Raw genomic sequence first — 21,775 nt, forward strand, 5'->3', positions numbered from 1 at the left:
ACACTTTTCCTTCATGTGTTGAATGACTTCCTGACTGTGGTAAATATTTCTCCTGTCAGGTGGTAGCCAGGCATGAGGAGCTACTTGCTCAAGCTACTGGGATTGAGTCTTTGGAAGGTAACACACCTTTAGCACATATTTGTTTTTGTCATCATCATGGCACTTCTGACTTTTTGGAACAGGGGTTTTCAACTGGGCTCTGCAGGCTTTTTGGCCAAGGGATCCACGGCTTTTGTGTAATACAATATAAGTACTGTGGATACAATATAATATTATGAATCTAACATGTAACCCTGGACATGGGCCTGGGAGGCTCACAGGGATATTGCTATCCACAGTACTCCACCAAGTATATACAGTACCAGTCAAAAGTTTGGACACACCTACTAATTCAAGTTTTTTTTTATAAAAAAAAAAATATTTACTACATTGTAGAATAATAGTGACAACATCAAAACTATGAAATAACACATGGAATCATGTAGTAACCAAAAAAAGTGTTAAACAAATCAAAATATATTTTACATTTGAGATTCATCAAAGAAGCCACCCTTTGCCTTTTATTTATTAACCCTTATTTTACCAGGTAAGTTGACTGAGAACACATTCTCATTTACAGCAACGACCTGGGGAGAGGAATGAGCCAAATGTAAACTGGGGATGATTAGGTGACCGTACGAAGACCAGATTGGGAATTTAGCCTGGACACCAGGCTTAAACACCCCTATGATAAGTGCCCTGGGATCTTTAGTGATCACAGAGAGTCAAGACACGCGGTTAACATCCCATCCGAAAGACAGCACCCTACTCAGGGCTATGTCCCCAATCACTGCCCTGGGGCATTGGAATATTTTTTTTTGCCCAGAGGAAAGGGTACCTCCTACTAGCCCTCCCAACACCACTTCCAACAACATCTGGTCTCCCATCCAGGGATTGCCCAGGACCAACCCTGCTTATCTTCAGAAGTAAGCCAGCAGTGGGATGCAGGGTGGTATGCTGCCTTGATGACAGTTTTGGCATTCTCTGAACCATTCTCTCAACCAGCTTCACCTTGAATGCTTTTCCAACAGTCTTGAAGGAGTTCCCACATATGCTGAGCACTTGTTGGCTGCTTTTCCTTCACTCTACGGTCCAACTCATCCCAAACCATCTCAATTAGGTTGAGGTTGGGTGATTGTGGAGGTCAGATCATCTGATGCAGCACTCCATCACTCTCCTTCTTGTTCAAATAGCCCTTACACTGTCTGGAGGTATGTTGGATCATTGTCCTGTTGAAAAACAAATGATAGTCCCACTGAGCGCAATCCAGATGGGATGGACTATCGCTTCAGAATGCTGTGGTAGCCATGCTGGTTAAGTAATGCCTTGAACTCTAAATAAATAAACTCTAAATAAATCACCGACATAAATCATCCGTTCACCTACTCTGTCTCACAAAGCCACGGCGGTTGGAACCAAAAATCTAAAATTTGGACTCATCAGACCAAAGCACAGATGTCCATCAGTCTAATGTCCAGTGCTCGTGCTTCTTGGCCCAAGCAAGTCTCTTCTTCTTATTGAGAGCCAGTTTCATCATAGCGCATGATGGTTTTTGCGACTGCACTTGAAGAAACGTTAAAAGTTCTTGACATTTTCCGTATTGACTGACCTCCATGTCTTAAAGTAATGATGGACTGTCGTTTCTCTTTGCTTATTTGAGCGGTTCTTGCCATAATATTGACTGTGCCTTTTACCAAATAGGGCTATCTTCTGATTGTGTTCTATCCTTGTCACAAAACAACTGATTGACTCAAATGCATTAAGAAGGAAAGAAATTCCACAAACAAACTTTTAACATGGCACACCTGTTAATTGAAATGCATTCCAGGTGACTACCTCATGAAGCTGGTTGAGAGAATGCCAAGAGTGTGCAAAGCTGTTATCAATGCAAAGGGTGGATAATTTGAAGAATACGAAATATAAAATATATTTAGATTTGTTTAACACTTTTTTGGTTAATACATGATTCCATATGTGTTATTTCATAGTTTTGATGTCTTCACTATTGTTCTACAATGTAGAAAATGGTTAAAGTAAAGAAAACCCAAACTTTTGACTGATACTATATATAGATTTTTTACATAAATGCACTGTAATTTAAAGTTTAAAACGCAAACTTTTTCTCTCTGCTTTGTGGCATAATGTGTAGAGTTGTAGTATTTAGCTTTAAAGCTGCAACAAAAAATCTTTGCCCCAATGCGGCCCTTTTAAATGTTCTTTCCCCTGGCATGAGACTAGAGTAGTCTGGCTATATAATGCAGACGTCACAGTAAAACTCAGTGTAGACAATTTTTTTGTGTTCTGATTTTGAGGGGGTGCCTGATCAATTTGCTGTCACAAAAGGGGTCCCCAGCCCCAAAAAGTTTGAGAACCCCTATGCTGGAATATATGCTGTCATTGTAGTGCTGTTGACATTCCATAGGGGGCGCTGCTGTCAAACGATTGTAAAAAACGTCAGCGCGTGTCTCAGTATTGAAGTGATTGTGTTCTATTTGAACAGAGAATAATGTTGTAATATTGTTAAAAATAAAAATGTTATTGCAAGCTCTTTGCAATAAGGAATTGAGACCAAAATCTCAAGAGAAGTTAAGTGTTTAGTACCAAGGAAACAGTCAGTTGAGTGCATACATTTAGAAAGCTCACAACACATTTTATACTATTCCCTCCTTGTAGGTGTCACCTCCCCAGCTATACATTTGATGACCCCAATGAGTTTCCCTCCGTTACCCTGTGGAATGTCCATTGTCCTCTCTTTGTTTAGTTATATGTCAGAAGCACACCCTGTCCATCTTCATTGTCCTGGGCCCTCTCATCCTAGGCAATTTCCTCTTATCTGATTAGGTCAACCTTTCTAAATTAGTATACACACAGTTTCATGGCCCAAACTCCGTTCATATTCACAGTAATCATTCACTAAACAGGATACAAACAACTACAGTTTAACTTGAAACATTTTAATAGAATCCTTCAGTCCCCTCCTATTAAACCATAAACACTTCTTATTGTTTAATATCACAAAATAATCATTCAACTGCCGGCTGTAGACTTTCTTCTTCTTTGGTTTTCTCCAGACCTGATAGTGTGATAGAAACAGACTTGATAGAGAAAATAGAAAATTATAGAAAGCACAAAACAAAAACAAAAAAACTCGAGCTAAAACAATCCTGAATTCTACTGATTATCATAAGCATCTATGTAGAAACATTTATAAACTAAATCTCTGACCACAGCTTGAGCAACCCGACCGACACAATCTCCTGCTACCCCTGAACACTATGCCCACTGATGTGCTTTTCTGCTAAGGTCCACAAAAAGTAGGGCTCTAAATATCCCCATTATGCTTTTCCTCAGTCTTCCATCAAGGGCTACAGGATCACAAGATATGTTTTTCAGCCAAGTCCTCCTCACTGCGTTCACCTCCCGACGTGAGCCGGGAGGTGAACCGTAGCCTGAATCAATTTCACCTCTTGTGGCAGATCCGCACGACAGACATAGGTTTTAGGGCCTAAAGGTTGTTTTTCCGCAATCCCTCTACAAATTCCTGTTACCGTGTCTTGGCCCCAGTTCTCTGCGAGGTATGTCAATTGATTATCTGCCCTTTGATATGGAGCAGAGAGCAGTGGGGTTGAGAGAGTGTCCAGTTCTACATATCTCTGGGTCACATGCTTCCTGATCGTCCCCTGCAACAGATGGGCTGCCACCACTACTGCAAGCTTTTTCTCTGGGAATACAGATTCCTTAATGCATGGGTCTGTGGCAACCCTCTCAATTGTTGTTCCCTCACCAGTAAAACCTTCTCCATATGTGGATATTAAAGTCTGAAATGATAAGACTATTTCAGCGACGGTTATGATCACCCTCCTAGAGTCCTCCCATGTTGAGCTTATCCTCATAGTAGTCCTTCCACTCTGCACAGACCACTGTCTTTCCCACACTACGCACTATTCCCTGTATAACTCTTCACAGTGGAGTGGTATCATTCTCTAATGAGTCTATCACCCATTTTCTTAATTTATAGGCGAGGCATCCCTCTGCCTCTGTCACATTTATTCCTCTGTTTCATGTCCCTGTAAAGACTATGGCCTTGGTTTTCTGGATACCAAGGAGAGGGCTTACATGGGTTACCCCCACATCCAACACTCCATCAGAATGTCCTGTACTTCCCCCACTCTGCCACAGACATTGGTGTATATTTGTCTCATGAACTAAAGTAGGGTCTAACCGAGCCTGTAAATAAGCCTTCATCTGCTCACATCCCTCGCTTTCCTCCTGCCGTTTAACAATAAGGACTATCTGGTTATTATACTCTCTTTGCATAATTTTGTCCAGGGTCTGATTGCCCCAACAAGCTATTTCTCCCCAGGTCCTCGGTCTAAAATCTTCCCCGAACATTTCATTCCTGTTGGTGTTGGGTAGTACGGAGTGACGGGTATGTAAAACCTCTTGCTCCGATATAATCTCCTCTCTTTCGTTTCTGTAGCTTCACCTGGCTTGGCGTCCTGTGTTGTAGAACTCTCAGAAGTTTGTCCTCTGCCCACACTAACTTGAAGGTTATTAACTGCTGTTCTTTTAACTGGAGTTTTATGCACACAATGCCAAGTTGAAGGAGGGACGAGAATCTGGTTTCATTCCTCAAACTATCTGTTCCATTGCGTTCTTTCGAAATTCATGTTTGTAAGAGAACCATCCCCTTATCAGAACATTCTACGTCTAGGACACTAGACCTATTTTATAATGGAGCCACCCATATCACCATGCCCTTATGATTAGTTTTGCTCACTGCTTCAGAAACTTTTGATGGTACCCTCTCCCAATGAACCTATCTTCATATCGAGCTATCCACGCTATATAAAGTGTTATTTGATCTTCTCCCCTTGGAGTGGTAGTGATTTATAGCGGCAGGTAGCCTAGTGGTTAGAGTGTTGGGACAGTAACCGAATGCTGGATCGAATCCCCGAGCTGACAAGGTATAAATCTGTTGTTCTGCCCCTGAGCAAGGCAGTTAACCCACTGTTCCCTGGTAGGCCATCATTGTAAATAAGAATTTGTTCTTAACTGACTTGCCTAGTTAAATAAAGGTAACAAAATAAATAGAAATTGCAGCCGCCACAAACACTACCCCAACAAAAAATTTCCCTAGGCCCCACATTATAGCCCTTTTACAGTGTGATCTACACTCCTTCTTTCCATCATCACCTCTATCAAAGCCTATCCATCTTGCTCAGCCTCTCCCATGTCAGTAGGTGTTGGTACAGCTTTCACCTGGGACACGTGGATTCAGGCCTTCCTTCCCGACACCTTTTACTGCTGTGTCAGTCATTAGTAGGACAGTGTGGGGTCTGGTCCACCTGGGCTGAAAGGTACCCGGTTGATGGACCTTCAAGCACACCTCGTCTCCTGGCTCTAGTGAGTGTGCTTTCCAATCCTGAGGGAGTCTACAGTGGGTCTCTTTCACCTGGGAAGATATACACTGCAACGCATGGGTCATTTCCTGACAATAGGACAACATAGATTCTCCCAGTATGGCCAAATGACTAATTTGTGACAGTTACCCATTCTCCCAGTTACCCATTCATGTGGCATGAGTCCTGTGGTGGCGTTGGAATAGTATCCAACCTAACAAACTCAGAGTATGTTCCTTAATCACACTCTTCAGGAGATGTGATGATATTATCACAGCAAACTTCCCTTCCGTTGATGTAGCCTCCTGTATACAGGAATTTGTGGTTTTTCTTTTAAGCGTTATACCTTCTTTGACAAACCCCTCATTGAAAGTTGACAAAATTGTCAAATGACAATACTATCTCTGCTACCATCACCATGATCTGGGTCTGTGTGACATTCAATATACTTCATACTAGTCTCTATATTCTATATTGTGCAGTTCGCTGTCCTCTCATACGAGCTATCTCCTGTAACAATATACATAGAGTGGTACCTTTTCCCTGAGACTCTAGTACTCACTTCCTTAATTTATGAGCCATCCCCAGTCACATTCCATTCCGCTCTTCCAATTCCCTATAACGTTAATGCCAATGAGCATAACCACGAACTGTTGAAACCATTTTCCAAATTGTCCTATACTCCACCATACTGTCTATCTCACCGCAAATACCGGGACAGGGAGTTATATCGCTAACCTTTCGGGAGAAATCCCAGCAACACAGCGTCCCCAATCTGGTGAAATTAGTATCAAAACAAATACAGAAACACTAACCGACATAACACTGCCTGTTAAATCAAAGATAAACAACTTAGGCTATTAACATCCAATTAGTATTATAACTCTTGATAACTCTATAAATTCTATTGTCCATTATTTCTAATAAGATTGATCAGGCCTCACCAGAAAGTCAGGACAAAAGTCATTCACCACCATTATGTATTTCCTTTCCCTTTCTTTCCCTTTCCTTCAGAAACCATTTAAACCATTTCCATCATTCATTCACCCAGTTTCAAACCAAATTGAAAAGACCCTGACAATAAATCCCACGATATTAACACCACTAACCCATATTCATAATTGGTAAATTGTGTTTGCATTCTGGTGTGTGTGTGGTAAACCATATGGCGAAGACGCACAAATGGCCAGGTCTTACTTATCTGGGAGCTAATTTTACAGCCTAATCCTTCCAAAGAGAAAGAAAGAAAATGACACCCTCTCCTGGAAGAGAAAGTGTACATTTCGTTAGCATTCACTATGCTACATCTTAATCAGCAACTCGTACGTTTTAAATTACAAACCAAACGCGATAATGATAAATCCACTATCCTCCCTCCAATTATTAGTCCTTTGTTTTAATCCACCCCATTGTTTATATGCACTTAATTTAGCATGTACTACCCTTAGACACGGCGACATTTATCCCACCAAGATTCACTCCCGTAATGACCGGTCTCTCTTCTTCTTGATTTTCCATAACCACGGTACTACAACATTTTAAAAAGGCAATTTTAGGTTTGGTAACCCCAACTCTAATTTCTCGTGACCCATCCACCCTTTTGTCAATTCTATAAATCTATTTCAGAATAAGACCAAATAAAATGATTTACGAGATTAAAAACCCACCCAAGGTTTTATGAGTTTACAAGGAGTATTTTTCCATTCCGACTCAAACTTGTTACCAGTCACAACGTCAACAGTGAAGAGGCGACTCCGGGATGCTGGCCTTCTAGGCAGAGTTCCTCTGTCCAGTATCTGTGTTCTTTTGCCCATCTTAATCTTTTCTTTTTATTAGCCAGTCTGACATATGGCTTTTTCTTTGCAAGTCTGCCTAGAAGGCCAGCTTTCCGGAGTCGCCTCTTCACTGTTGACGTTGAGACTGGTGTTTTGCGGGTACTATTTAATGAAGCTGCAGTTGAGGACTTGTGAGGCGTCTGTTTCTCAAACTAGACACTCTAATGTACTTGTCCTTTTGCTCAGTTGTGCACCGGGGCCTCCCACTCCTCTTTCTATTCTGGTTAGAGCCCGTTTGTGCTGCTCTGTGAAGGGAGTAGTACACAGCGTCGCATGGAATAGCATTCATTTTTCAGAACAAGAATAGACTGACGAGTTTCAGAAGAAAGGTCTTTGTTTCTGGCCATTTTGAGCCTGTAATCGTACCCACAAATGCTGATGCTCCAGATACACAACTAGTCTAAATAAGGACAGTTTTATTGCTTCTTTAATCAGAACAACAGTTTTCAGCTGTGCTAACATAATTGCAAAAGGGTTTTCTAATGATCAAATTGGATTAGCTAACACAACGTGCCATTGGAACACAGGAGTGATGGTTGCTGATAATGGGCCTCTGTACGCATATGTAGAAATTCCATAAAAAATCTGCCGTTTCCGGCTACAATAGTGACTTACAACATTAACAATGTCTACACTGTATTTCTGATCAATTTGATGTTATTTTAATGAACAAAAAATTAGCTTTTCTTTAAAAAGCAACAACATTTCTAAGTGACCCCAAACTTTTGAACGGTAGTGTATATCTTTCTACCATTTCCCATACTATAATTCCAGGCTCCTCACCATATACATGATATATATTTCACCTGTGGATACTTGCATCAAATACAGCTCTCACCCATGAAAACCAGCGCACAAAGTCATTGTTTTCACCTATATTAAATACAAGTCTCCACTCCAGGATCCCTTTCCTCTGAACCCTGTCTTTCCGGTGAACATGGTACAACCGCACATCTTTTCTCTGATAGGGACACACCCCTACCCGAAATCGATCACCGAATATGACCCGTCTGGGTTGAACAACCCCCGAACAACAGCACGTTATGGTGAGACTCTGTATACTGAATTCCCACCCCAGACCATACGATGATACAACCCGACCGTTATGCCCCCACCCGGAGACCTTCTATAGACCTGTGCTAGATAGTCCGGATATGTCCTAGTCACAGTCCTTCCCCAAAACTACTACCAATAGTCTGCACCCTTGCTCTCTTTCTGGATACCTCTCCCGCCATCAATGGTTTCACATAAACAATTTTAAACTTCACTCTCCTACAGATACTGTTTCACAGCAACCTCAAAAAACATGACTGAGGAATAAAACAGAAAGAGTAGATGGCCCTTATGGGGCACAGGAGGTATTGGTAAGAAACTAGCTTACCTTTTTTTTATTTTAGGCCTGCCACCTCCACTACCTATTCTCCTTCCCACCAAGTCTGTCTTTCAAGGATGAATCTGGTTTGTGGCACCAATTGTAAAAAAGAAAAATACTATTGCAACCTCTTTGCAATAAGGAATTGAGACCAAAAGCTCAAGAGAAGTTTCAAGTGTTTAATACCAAGGATACAATCAACTTAAGGATACATAAAAGCCAATCATATAAGTATGTCAATATATTGAGTGAGATGTTTGTGTGTTGTTTCTCAGGGGTCCTGCAGATGATGCAGACCAGGATCGCTGCTCTGCAGGGTGCTGTGGACAGGTAGGTTAACAACTGATCTTGGACCAGATTAACATAACCCCAATCTCAACCATTATGGTGATGAAGAAACATCTTACCCAGTGGTTAGGTGCATTATCTACCTACTCCAAGCCTATAACAGACCATAACACATCATCACAGGGAATGATCAAGGCAAAATATGACCCTTGTGTTCAGAGACCCTCTAATAACAGCACTCAACCTTCTATTTGTTTTCTCTCGTAGGATAAGGACAAAGATCGTTGACCCCTACAATAAGATTGTAGCCAGGACTGCCCAGCTCGCCAGATTGCAGGTGTCCATCCATCTCCTTGTGTTTGAGAGGCATAATATCTGTTGTGTAATATCTATCTGTTGTGTAATATCTCATATCACAACTATCTGTTGTGTTGGTTTTGTATTGTTGTATGTCTGTGGACTGAGGCTCAATAGCAGGGGGAAGATTTCCTCTCTATTGTTATCAGCACTCTGGCATTATCTCTACTTCTGCAATGGACTTGATTTCCATGTTTCTGAAGTAGAGAAATGTATAGACAATATTTGCTTGGGTTTTTGTCTCACTCCCCATTTTCAAGATAGGTACTTCAAGTTAGATGCTGTACACATTGTCAAGGTCGCCTAATGCATATTGGACAGTTTCCAGGATCCTCCTGTTTTAAATTGTAAAGATAACAATGACCCAGAGCCATATAGAGATCTATGTAGCTGTATATGGCTCTGGGATGTCCTCTTCTAACCTGTTAATACAATGTAGCTATAGCAGATGTCAGTGTCTATCATGCTGCTCTGTACTCAATGGTTTACAACAATGATACTGTATGTTTTATGCTAGCATCGATCTACCCATTGATATTTATTTGAACGTTAAATACCACAAATATTACAGTGGCTTGCGAAAGTATTCACCCCCTTAGCATTTTTCCTATTTTGTTGCCTTACAACCTGGAATTAAAAAGGATTTTGGGGGGGTTGTATCAGTTGATTTACACAACATGCCTACCACTTTGAACATGCAAAATATTTTTTGTTGTGAAACAAACAAGAAATTAGACAAAAAAACAGAAAACTTGAGCGTGCATAACTATTCACCCCCCAGAGTCAATACTTTGTAGAGCCACCTTTTGCAGCAATTACAGCTGCAAGTCTCTTGGGATATGTCTCTATAAGCTTGGCACATCTAGCCACTGGGAGTTTTGCCCATTTTTCAAGGCAAAACTGCTACAGCTCCTTCAAGTTGGATGGGTTCCGCTGGTTTACAGCAATCTTTAAGTCATACCACAGATTCTCAATTGGATTGAGATCTGGGCTTTGACTAGGCCATTCCAAGACATTTAAATGTTTCCCCTTAAACCACTCGAGTGTTGCTTTCGCAGTATTCTTAGGGTCATTGTCCTGCTGGAAGGTGAACCTCCGTTCCAGTCTCAAATCTCTGGAAGACTGAAACAGGTTTCCCTCAAGAATTTCCCTGTATTTAGCGCCATCCATCATTCCTTCAATTCTGACCACTTTCCCAGTCCCTGCCGAGGAAAAACATCCCCACAGTATGATGCTGCCACCACCATGCTTCACTCTGGGGATGAGGTTCTCGGGGTGATGAGAGGTGTTGGCTTTGCGCCAGACGTAGCATTTTCCTTGATGTGACTAAAATTGAGCTTTTTGGGACATCTGACCAGAGTGCCTTCTTCCATATGTTTGGGGAGTCTCTCACAGACCTTTTGGCGAACACCAAATGTGTTTGTTTATTTTTTTCTTTAAGCAATGGCTTTTTTCTGGCCACTCTTCCATAAAGCTTAGCTCTGTGAAGTGCACGGCTTAGTGGTCCTATGGACAGATACACCACAGATACACCATCTCCACTGTGGAGCTTTGCATCTCCTTCAGGGTTATCTTTGGTCTCTTTGTTGCCTCTGATTAATGCCCTCCTTGCCTGGTCTGTGAGTTTTGGTGGGCGGCCCTCTCTTGGCAGGTTTGTTGTGGTGCCATATTCTTTCCATTTTTTATAGTGGATTTAATGGTGGTCCGTGGGATGTTCAAAGTTTCAGTTATTTTTTCAATAACCCCACCCTGTTCTTTACTTCTCCACAACTTTGTCCCTGACCTGTTTGGAGAGCTCCTTGGTCTTCATAGTGCCGCTTGCTTGGTGGTGACCCTTGCTTAATGGTGTTGTAGACTCTGGGGGTTTTCAGAACAGGTGTGTGTGTGTAATATATATACTGAGATCATGTGACACTTAGATTGCACACAGTTGGACTTTTTTTAAGTAAGTATGTGACATTTGAAGGTAATTGGTTGCACCAGATCTTATTTAGGAGCTTCATAGCAAAGGGGGTGAATTCATTTGCACGCACCACTTTTCAGTTTTACAAAATTCTTCTCATTTTACTTCACCAATTTTGACTATTTTGTGCATGTCCATTACATGTTGTAATGCAACAAACAAAATAGGAAAAACACCAAGGGGGTGAATACTTTTGCAAGCCACTGTATATGACCCCTTTTACTCTTGTTACACATGCCTGCCATTATGGAATCACTCGCCATCACTTTGGAGAAGGGTATATTTATAAAGATGATTTATAGAACTGTGCTTTTGGAGGCTGAGCGATCTTTATACCAGGAATCCTAGCTGTTATGTAAAATGCATCTGTTTTTCTTGGTAAGTCCTCCACTATATAATACATAAAAGCCATGTTAAAGGTTTACAACGTTATCTCAACCTTTCAAGCAGAATTACTTTGATCCTGTTCTCAGATAGCATCTGCAATCTTAACCTGTGACATCACTGTTGTGGTTTTTAATCCACCTCGATATCAGTGGCCCCCCGTTTAGAAGCAATCAGGTGATTTAAAGGTTGAATTTGTACCCCTGTTACAATAAGACCTGTTCTTGTGATCAACCTGACCCTGTCCTGTCCGAGGCTGGGTAGCCGCGGCCAGATAGAGAGCGAAATAGACACTCTCTGGGTTTACAGGCTCTCAGTCAACTTACGCACACTGCCCACACGCTGCAGCTCTGTCGTCTTTGGAGTCGAGGGGAAGTCTTATTAAATATTTAGGGAATATTGCTTCAGTCAGAAAGGTTACTGTGATTCTAACTGGCTCTTTCCTCAAACATGGCTCTGTGTTAGCTCTGTCTGTCTTCTGATGCTCTGTCTCTGCTTTGTCGTGTGTGTGTGTGTGTGGAGTGTTATTGTTGTAATCTACACCTCAGACATGCATCCTGCAGAGAAGATACTAGTAGCAGGCAGGCAGGCATGTCAGGCTGGTAAGATCTTAGGATGAACACGGGCCTGGTTTGTGAAAGGAGAGGGTGCTGTGGTTTCTGAATAGAATAGTTGCAATGTTTTATATTATTTTATACAGACAGACAGTGGTGCTGTGGGACCAATATCTGAGACTCCTCTTTTTTCACTTTTCTCTCCCAGGGACTGTCATGTCCTTGGTGTTAGGGTGTGTGTGTGTTTGTATTCTGTCCGTCTGTCTGTCTCTGTGGGTCTGAAGGAGACCGGAAAGGATCAGACTATATATCCAGGGGGAATAGGAGAGTGCTTTGTCTATCTTTTAGTCTAGTGTTCGCTCACAAAATGGAAGCTTCTCGGCCACCCACAGATAAAGCAATCAGTCTGACACACAGACACTTGGGACGGACACATAGACTTCACAGACACACAGAGGCTCAAGGGACAGACCCCCAGCTCTCTCGCTGCATCCATTCCTCTGAACATACTACTAAGCCCAAACACACTGCTGATCTCTGTGTCCTTCAGCCCCAGACACAGCTCCACAATGCTGCTAGACACATGGTTATTATTACCACTATTGATATGCCCATGGTCGGCATTATTGTTGCTATATAGGCAATAGGAAAATAAATACTTGGAAATGTCAACAGTGATTGATTCGAGATCATTTAGAATAAGTGATCTTCAATCAATTATGACGAAAAAAGAGGGTCGTTCCATATTAGTTTTGACGTTCACTCACATCTTCTCATAGAGATTCAGAAAGACTGGTTCAGATGGGGTTCTATTTTGTTTGGTTATATATTTTCCTATTTTTCGCAGGTGGCGTGTGACCTGCTGCGAAGGATCATCAGGATCCTGTACCTGTCCAAGCGTCTGCAGGGCCAGCTCCAGGGGGGAAGCAGGGAGATCACCAAGGCTGCCCAGAGCCTCAACGAACTGGGTGAGCGACCACTGCCTGTTCACCTCTGATACACTGCACTGTACTACTGACAGGGCTGCTCAAAGTCTCAACGAACTGGGTACTGTAATACTGACATGGTTAACTCACCTCATTTGGGCCTACTGTAAAGAGAGTGTAGATCAGGGATAGGCAACGCTGGTCCTGGAGTGCCGCAGGCACTTCATGTTTTTGATTTAACTGACCTGGAAGGCCAGGTGTGTTGAATTTAGGCAATCATTGAACTGATCAGTTCGCTCAGTTGATCAGGTGTAGTTGGAACAAAATCTTCCAGTACGTGCGGCACTCCAGGAACAGGGTTGCCTACCCCTGGTGTAGACGGTGATGCGATCCCCAAGGCTGCCCAGATCAGCCACAACGAACTGGGTGAGCGACCCTGCTCATTCACTATAATTCTACTGACACGAAGGTGAAACTCCCCTCATTTAGGCCTACTGTAGAAGGTGTAGGTGGTGCTGAGATCACCAAAGCTACTCAGAGCCTCAAAGAGCTGGGTGAGTGACTTATAGAAGAAAAGGGAGGATAGGAAGCGCTGCAAGGACACACTAGTTAGTAGATGTTTGTTCTGTAGGTGGAAAGTGCTCTTTGGTTAAGGGTAATCAAAAAATTAGTGCTCTTCATATAATTAAAATGCATTTATCTTGATGTTTTTGGAAAGATTTTGTTCTATTGAACATGCTGTTTTGTAATAAAGGCATTTTAAATACATGAATAGTGCCTGGGTCCTCCTTGTTTTTTTGAGAACTGTCTGGTTTGACTCAGACACTGCTTACGTCTCACTATAGCCTCTGCGAACACGCTAGGTTGGTAAATGCCGACGTACTCCGAGCCCCTAACCAACAATGCAGTTAAACATTTTTATTAAAAAAATACAGATAAGAAATAAAAGTAAGAAGTAATTAAAGAGCAGCAGTAAAATAACAATAGCGAGACTATATACAAGGGGGGTACCGGTACAGAGTCAATGTGTGGGGGCACCGGTTAGTTGAGGTAATATGTACATGTGGGTAGGTTATTAAAGTGACTATGCAAAGATGATAACAACAGAGAGTAGCAGCGGTGTAAAAGGGGGGGGGGGGGGACAATGCTGGTCAATGCAAATAGTCTGGGTAGCCATTTGATTAGGTGTTCAGAAGTCTTATGGCTTGTGGGTAGAAGCTGTTTAGAAGCCTCTTGACCTAGACCAGGCGCTCTGCTACTGCTTGCCGTGCGGTAGCAGAGAAAACAGTCTATGACTAGGGTGGCTGGAGTCTTTGACAATTTTTAGGGCCTTCCTCTGACACCGCCTGGTATAGAGGTTCTGGATGACAGGGAGCTTGGCCCCAGTGATGTACTGGGCCGTTCACACTACCCTCTGTAGTGCCTTGCTGTCGGATGCCGAGCAGTTGCCATACCAGGCAGTGATGCAACCAGTCAGGATGCTCTCAATGATGCAGCTGTAGAACCTTTTGAGGATCTGAGGACCCATGCCAAATCCTTTCAGTCTCCTGAGGGGAAATAGGTTTTGTCGTGCCCTCTTCACGATTGTCTTGGTGTGCTTGGACCATGTTAGTTTGTTGGTGATGTGGACACCAAGGAACTTGAAGCTCTCAACCTGCTCCACTGCAGCCACGTCGATGAGAATGGGGGTGTGCTCGGTCCTCTTTTTCCTGTAGTTCACAATCATCTCCTTTGTCTTGATCACGTTGAGGGAGAGGTTGTTGTCCTGGCACCACACGGCCAGGTCTCTGGCCTCCTCTGGCCTCCTCCCTATAGGCTGTCTCGTCGTTGTCTGTGATCAGGCCTACCAATGTTGTGTCATCGGCAAACTTAATGATGGTTTTGGAGTCGTGCCTGGACGTGCAGTCATGAGTGAACAGGGAGTACAGGAGGGGGCTGAGCACGCACCCCTGAGGGGCCCCTGTGTTGAGGATCAGCGTTGTGGATGTGTTGTTACCTACCCTTACCACCTGTGGGCGGCCCGTCAGGAATTCCATGATCCAGTTGCAGAGGGAGGTGTTTAGTCCCAAGGTCCTTAGCTTATTGATGAGCTTTGAGGGCACTATGGTGTTGAACGCTGAGCTGTAGTCAATGAATAGCATTCTCACATATGTGTTCCTTTTGTCCAGGTGGGAAAGGGCAGTGCAATAGAGATTGCATCATCTGTGGATCTGTTGGGGTGGTATGCAAATTGGAGTTGGTCTAGGGTGTCTGGGATAATGGTGTTGATGTGAGCCATGACCAGCCTTTCAAAGCACTTCGTGGCTACAGAGGTGAGTGCTACGGGTCGGTAGTCATTGAGGCAGGTTACCTTAGTGTTCTTGGGCACATGCACTATGGTGGTCTGCTTAAAACATGTTGGTATTACAGAGTCGGACAGGGAGAGGTTGAAAATGTCAGTGAAGACACTTGCCAGTTGGTCAGTGCATGCTCGCAGTACACGTCCTGGTAATCCGTCTGGCACTGCGGCCTTGTGAATGTTGACTTGTTTAAAGGTCTTACTCGCATCGGCTGCGGAGAGCGTGATCACACAGTCTTCCGGAACAGCTGGTGTTCTCATGCATGTTTCTGTGCCATTTGCCTCGAAACAAGCATAGAAGTAGTTTAGCTCATCTGGTAGGCGTGTGTCACTGGGCAGCTCTCGTCTGTGCTTCCCTTTTATAGTCTGTATGGGTTTGCAAGCCCTGCCACATCCGACGAGCGTCAGAGCCAGTGTAGTACTATTAGATCTTAGTTCTATATTGATGCTTTGCCTGTTTGATGGTTCTTCAGAGGGCATAGCGGGATTTCTTATAAGCTTCCGGGTTAGAGTCCCGCATATTGAAAGCGGCAGTTCTAGCCTTTAGCTCAGTGAGAATGTTGCCTGTAATCCATGGCTTCTGGTTGGGGTATGTACGTACATACGTACGGTCACTGTGGGGACGACGTCATCAATGCACTTATTGATGAAGCCAATGACTGATGTGGTGTACTCCTTAATGCCACTACAGGTATCCCAGAGCATATTCCATTCTGTGCTAGCAAAACAGTCCTGTAGCTTAGTATCTGTTTCATCTGACCACTTTTTTATTGATCTAGTCACTGGTGCTTCCTGCTTTAATTTTTGCTTGTAAGCCGGAATCAGGAGGAATTAATAGTTTGATAGATATCTTTAATATATAAATTTCTGCTGCTCAAGAACAAGATTATATTTTCCCACAGTACGGATGTCCTGGTATTTACTTTAAGGTGTTTTTGGAGTGCAGTGTTGGCTAAGCAATGCACAGCACTTGATTAATACCTGACCTATAGGCCAGGCTATATTCTGTAAATATATTACCCTTCTCTCTTTTATCGGTGACAACAAGATAGCTGTGTTTTCCCCGCAATTTTATTTTAAAATGGTATACAATCTGAATTTCTTTTCTTTCTCCTTGAGTCTTTTTTTCCCCTGGGAAAGGAGGGTCTCGCTGGACACAGCAGCAGGCCACAGCGAAACAGTCACAGAATCATGAGGATAATGCACTTTACTGTTTGACCAAACCATGGTTTTAGCATCCTAAAAAATGACGCTTTTGAGTGACCATGTAGAATGTGCAGCTCGCACCGATGCGACCTCTTCAAAAAATCTTACTCGCACAGCCAACTCAAAGGGTCGCAAAATGTGACTAAATGGTTGCAGTCTGGAGCCCTGTGTTTCAGGTATTCATGTGGTTGGTTACCCCATTCATAGACGCTAACTACTTCAGCGCCTATTGACGATAGTATCTTCTGACCGGGGAGTTTTGTTAAGAGCCCCAATGCTTACTCTAAACATTATTTTAAACTGGGTGATTCAAGGCCTGAATGCTGATTTGGCTGACAGCCGTGGTATATCAGTCCGTATACCACGGGTATGACAAGCATTTATTTTTACTGTTCTAATTAAGTTGGTAACCAGTTTATAATAGCAATAAGGCACTCCGCGTTGCATCGTGCAAAAGAAAGCCCTTAGCCGTGGTATATTGGTCATATACCACACCCCCTTGGGCCTTAATGGTTAAATATACATCACTTGTGGTACTGTTTTGGAAACAAGGAACACATCTTTCAAATCAGCAAGAAGTAATTTTCAAAAAACAAAAAGCAAATTAATACACACTTTTTTATAGGGTTTAGGGTTAGTGTTTCCGCACGGCAATATCTCCAGGTTACAGCGCTTGTTCACAGAAGACAGGCCGCCACCTGTGCTAATTAGCTGTCTAGCATGCTCTGAATTTGTGTACGTTAACTGGGGAGGAAGTGTAGTTTGTCAGTGTATGAATCTGTGCAAAACTGCTACAGGAAGTGTGTCTTTTATTGTTTGAAAGATTCTTTCTCGCTGACATGTTAGATAAGGGGCGTATTAGCATGCGTTTCGGAAACCGTTGCGAAAGCGATGGTTATTCAAGTTTCTAAACGTTAAAACACATGGTCAGAATTGTAGTTTACACGGAGCCAAATGTGGACGAATGTAATGGCTGAAAACCCTACATACGGAGAAGGGTTTTCGAGAGCTTGGGGTTGATGGTGTTGTGCTCAATATTCTACATTTAGCTAGTGAGCTGTAAAGTCATTCAGGGATGCAATTTACCATTCAATGTATGGATAAGGGATTATGTATGGTAGGAACACCAGGCCATTGTATAGTCTGTATAGATTGCACCCTATTCCCTATAGTGCACCACTTTTGACCAGCTCCCTATGGGCCCTGGTCAAAAGTATTGCACTACATAGGGAATAGGGTGCCATTTGGAACGTACCCTCCGTTATCATTTCTCACAGATTGTACCAAACGCAAGCCAAGTAGGCTAACAGAGAACAATGATGCTTTCGTTCCCTGTTTTCTACACTCTGTGCTGGTGACTCAACGCTGAATCTAGTACTCTGTCTGCCAAGTGCAGAACAAAGTACTATGCAAATGTATTTATATGCTGTGGTTGGAGGGACTTTTAACATTAACAGTAGTCTTCATTATACTGCAGTACCCTGACAGGGATTCCAGTGAATTTCTCAGAAAGAGTCTTATTGCATTTAACCAATGCAGGGAAAGAGAGGTGGTAGAAAAAATCTATGTCCTTTTCAGAAATCACATTGTACATATTTATTAGTTCTACTCCTGTTTCTCCATGCATGTGGATCATGTGGCTTTTATAAGAGCTAGTACACACACACACTCTGTGACGGTCATGCCTGTGACGGTCATGGAATTTTGGATGATGGTAATTGGTCCGCCAAATGACCGCGGTCTCTGTAAAACTGTTTGAATAGCAAAAATAAATAATAAATATATTTTATGCCCATTTTCTCCTCTCCTCCACTCATGACTGCATGTGCTGCCATAGAAATATAATGAATAGAACAGGCGTCCCCATTCAAATCAATGATGCCATAATAGGTGGATTGACGGCCCACAGGATCCCATGTGACTCAGTTGATAGAGAATGGCGCTTGAAACGCCAGGGTTGTGAGTTTGATTACGACGGGGGACCAAAATGAGGGAAAAAAATATGAAAACTTATGCGCTCACAACTGTAAGTCACTCTGGATAAGAGTGTCTGCTAAATGACAGCAACAACAAAACAACAACATTGCGAGTGTACCCTTAGGAGCGAAGCAGGAAGCAAAAGCAAGAAGTCTAACCATCAATATGTGCTGTGACTCAATTGACACGCAAAATATACATTCCATTGTAAGAACCACATCAGTTAACATAATTTGCATTAGCATTCTACATTACCGTGGAAATTATTGCATCATAATAACAGGCAGCCATTGCGAGTGTACCCATGAGTTTACCAGTCAAATTGCCATGGTTAGAGGTGCTACTGCTGCATTGTCAGGGGTGTTGCCTCGTTTGCTACAACACATTGCTTTTTTCAGAAAGGAGCAACAACGTTTTGTCATGTTACGAATGCACGGCTGTCCTGTCTTCAGTCAGCTGTTCGTCCCAAATTATTTGTATTTGTTTTTACGGTTATGACAGGTTATTTATTTTCATGATGGTCTTCATCCATAACCGTCACTTATATGGTAATTGGGCCAGCCCTAACACACACACACACACACACACACACACACACACACACACACACACACACACACACACACACACACACACACCAAAGAACCACTGATGCCAGGGGCTCAGAGTAAGATATGGCTTTTACACACACACACACACACACACACACACACACACACACACACACACACACACACACACACACACACACACACACACACTCTCTCCCACATTGGAGTCATGTTGTCAAACGTCTCTCACAGTACAATACCCAGTTCTCTCTATCACACTAAATAAGATTAGTTTGGTTGTTGACTCAGTTGTGACTTCTGGTCCCGTAGAGCTGATTTGAGTGTGTTCAGTGTTGAGTTCACTTCATGTGGGGTTTCACATGATCATGTTGGTGGGAATTTCCCAAATCCGCCAATACCAGAAATTGTTATTGTGGACAGGATTGGTCCTGAAAATCTGGTTACAACTATACAATTGTTTTTAAGGGTAAGAGGTGGCGGTAGGCCTACCTGTTGAACTAGCCAATGATCTACTGTAGGTACAATGAGACTGGCAAAGCACAACGAATGGCCACCTCTGCTCGAACTGCCGCCTGAATGGTAGACGAAAGCTGATTGAGTCACTGTTCTCTCGTTGGCATCATGCTGTCTCTCCTCCTCCCAACCTCCTCCTCTCCCTCTTTCTTGACTCTCAAGACACCTCCCTGGTTGTTTTCCCTGTTTTTAGCAAGCTTTTCAACGGAGACAGAAATCAATCTCCAGCCAGTAATTTTCCGCGCCGGTCGGTCTTCAATCCACTCTCAGCCCCCTTTCTTCAACTGCCAGGACATTATAATAGGCCTGAATTACAGGTCTGATACTGCTGCTGGCCTAATACAATCACACAGCACAGCCAGCCTAATGTGATTTGGAGTGCTTTCTTCTGTCAGCCTGTAGCATTGGGCAGGGATGAAAACACTGAACAGGTAGCAGAGAGGGAGGAGAGGGAGAGACTGAATAGGAGGAGAAGAAGAGGGAGAGGGGATCAGATGGGGGATGGGTGGTGGAGAAAGAACAAGAGTGAGTAAACAAGGGATGGATGGATGGCTGCAGGAGGGGGTGACTGGGGGGAGAGCCACCTGCCGAATGTAATAAAGTGATTGAAGTGGATGCAGTGGCGGGATGGAGGGGACACGGAGAGAGAGAGAGAGAGCAGCCTGCTGTTGTTGAGGAGGGAATCAAAAGCCACATCCCTATTCCCTTTACTTGCACTGATTTTGGACTGTGTAGCATAGCCGTCTGTTGTAGGATTGGCTTTGACTTGGATCAAATTTACTACAACGTTCGATATCTGCTACGTGAATCTGCTACTTATAATAGAAAACAAACGATACTTGAACAAAAATGTAAACGCAACATGCAACAATTTCAAAGATTTGACTGAGTTACAGATCCTATAAGGAAGGATATCAATAAATTAGCGCCAAGTCTATGGATTTCACGACTGGGAATACAGATATGCATCTATTAGTCACAGATACCTTTTAAAAAAGTAGGGGTGTGGATCAAACAACCAGTCAGTATCTGGTGTGACCACCATTTGCCTCATGCAGTACGACACATCTCTTTTGCATAGAGTTGATCAGGCTGTTGATTGTGGCCTGTGGAATTTTGTCCCAATCCTCTTCAATGGCTGTGCGACATTGCTAGATATTGGCAGGAACTGGACACTCTGTCGTACATGTCGATCCAGAGCATCCCAAACATGCTCAATAGGTGACATGTCTGGTGAGTATGCAGGCCATGGAAGAACTGGGACATTTTCAGCTTCCATGAATTGTGTACAGATCCTTCCGACATTTGGCCGTGCATTATCATCTTGAAGCATTAGGTGATGGTAGCAGATGAATGGACCTCAAGGTTTTTGTCAAGGTATCTCTGTGCATTCAAATTGCCATCGATAAAATGCAGCTGTGTTTGTTGTCCATAGCTTATGCCTGCCCATACCATAACCCCACCGCCACCATGGGGCACTCTGTTCACAACGTTGACATCAGCAAACTGCTGGCCCACGCGACGTTATACATGTGGTCTGCGGTTGTGAGGCCGGTTGGACGTACTGCCAAATTCTAAAAACAAAGTTTGAGGTGGCTTATGGTAGAGAAATTAACCTTAAATTCTCTGGCAACAGCTCTGGTGGACATTCCTGCTGTCAGCATGCCTATTGCACGCTCCCTCAAAACTTAAGACATCTGTGGCATTGTGTTGTGTGACAAAACTGACCATTTTAGAGTGGCCTTTTGTCCCCAGCACAAGGTGCACGTGTAGTGATCATGCTGTTTAGTCAGCTTCTTGATATGCCACACCTGTAAGGTGGATTGATTATCTTGGCAAAGGAGACATGCTCACCAACAGGGATGTAAACAAATGTGTTTACAAAATTTGAGAGAAAAGCTTTTTGTGCGTATGGAACATTTCAGGGATCTTTTATTTCAGCTCATGAAACATGGGACAAACACTTTCCATGTTGCGTTTATATTTTTGTTCATTGTATTTTCAATGTGACTGCATATGACGTTATCGAGCAATAACTTGGTGGTATTG

General features: G+C 43.0%; 1 protein-coding gene across 1 annotated transcript in view; it reads left to right on the forward strand.

Annotated features, from left to right (window-relative positions):
• Positions 1–21,775, forward strand: part of LOC139534219 (conserved oligomeric Golgi complex subunit 5-like) — an 89,411-nt gene that overhangs the window by 736 nt on the left and 66,900 nt on the right. The window contains exons 3-6 of the mRNA XM_071333157.1: positions 60–117; positions 8,924–8,978; positions 9,204–9,273; positions 13,042–13,162. Of these exons, the coding sequence (XP_071189258.1) occupies positions 60–117; positions 8,924–8,978; positions 9,204–9,273; positions 13,042–13,162 (304 nt within the window). The remainder of the gene's footprint in view (positions 1–59; positions 118–8,923; positions 8,979–9,203; positions 9,274–13,041; positions 13,163–21,775) is intronic.

This window comes from Salvelinus alpinus, chromosome 11 (genome assembly GCF_045679555.1).
Source record: "Salvelinus alpinus chromosome 11, SLU_Salpinus.1, whole genome shotgun sequence".
Lineage (NCBI taxonomy): Eukaryota > Metazoa > Chordata > Actinopteri > Salmoniformes > Salmonidae > Salvelinus > Salvelinus alpinus.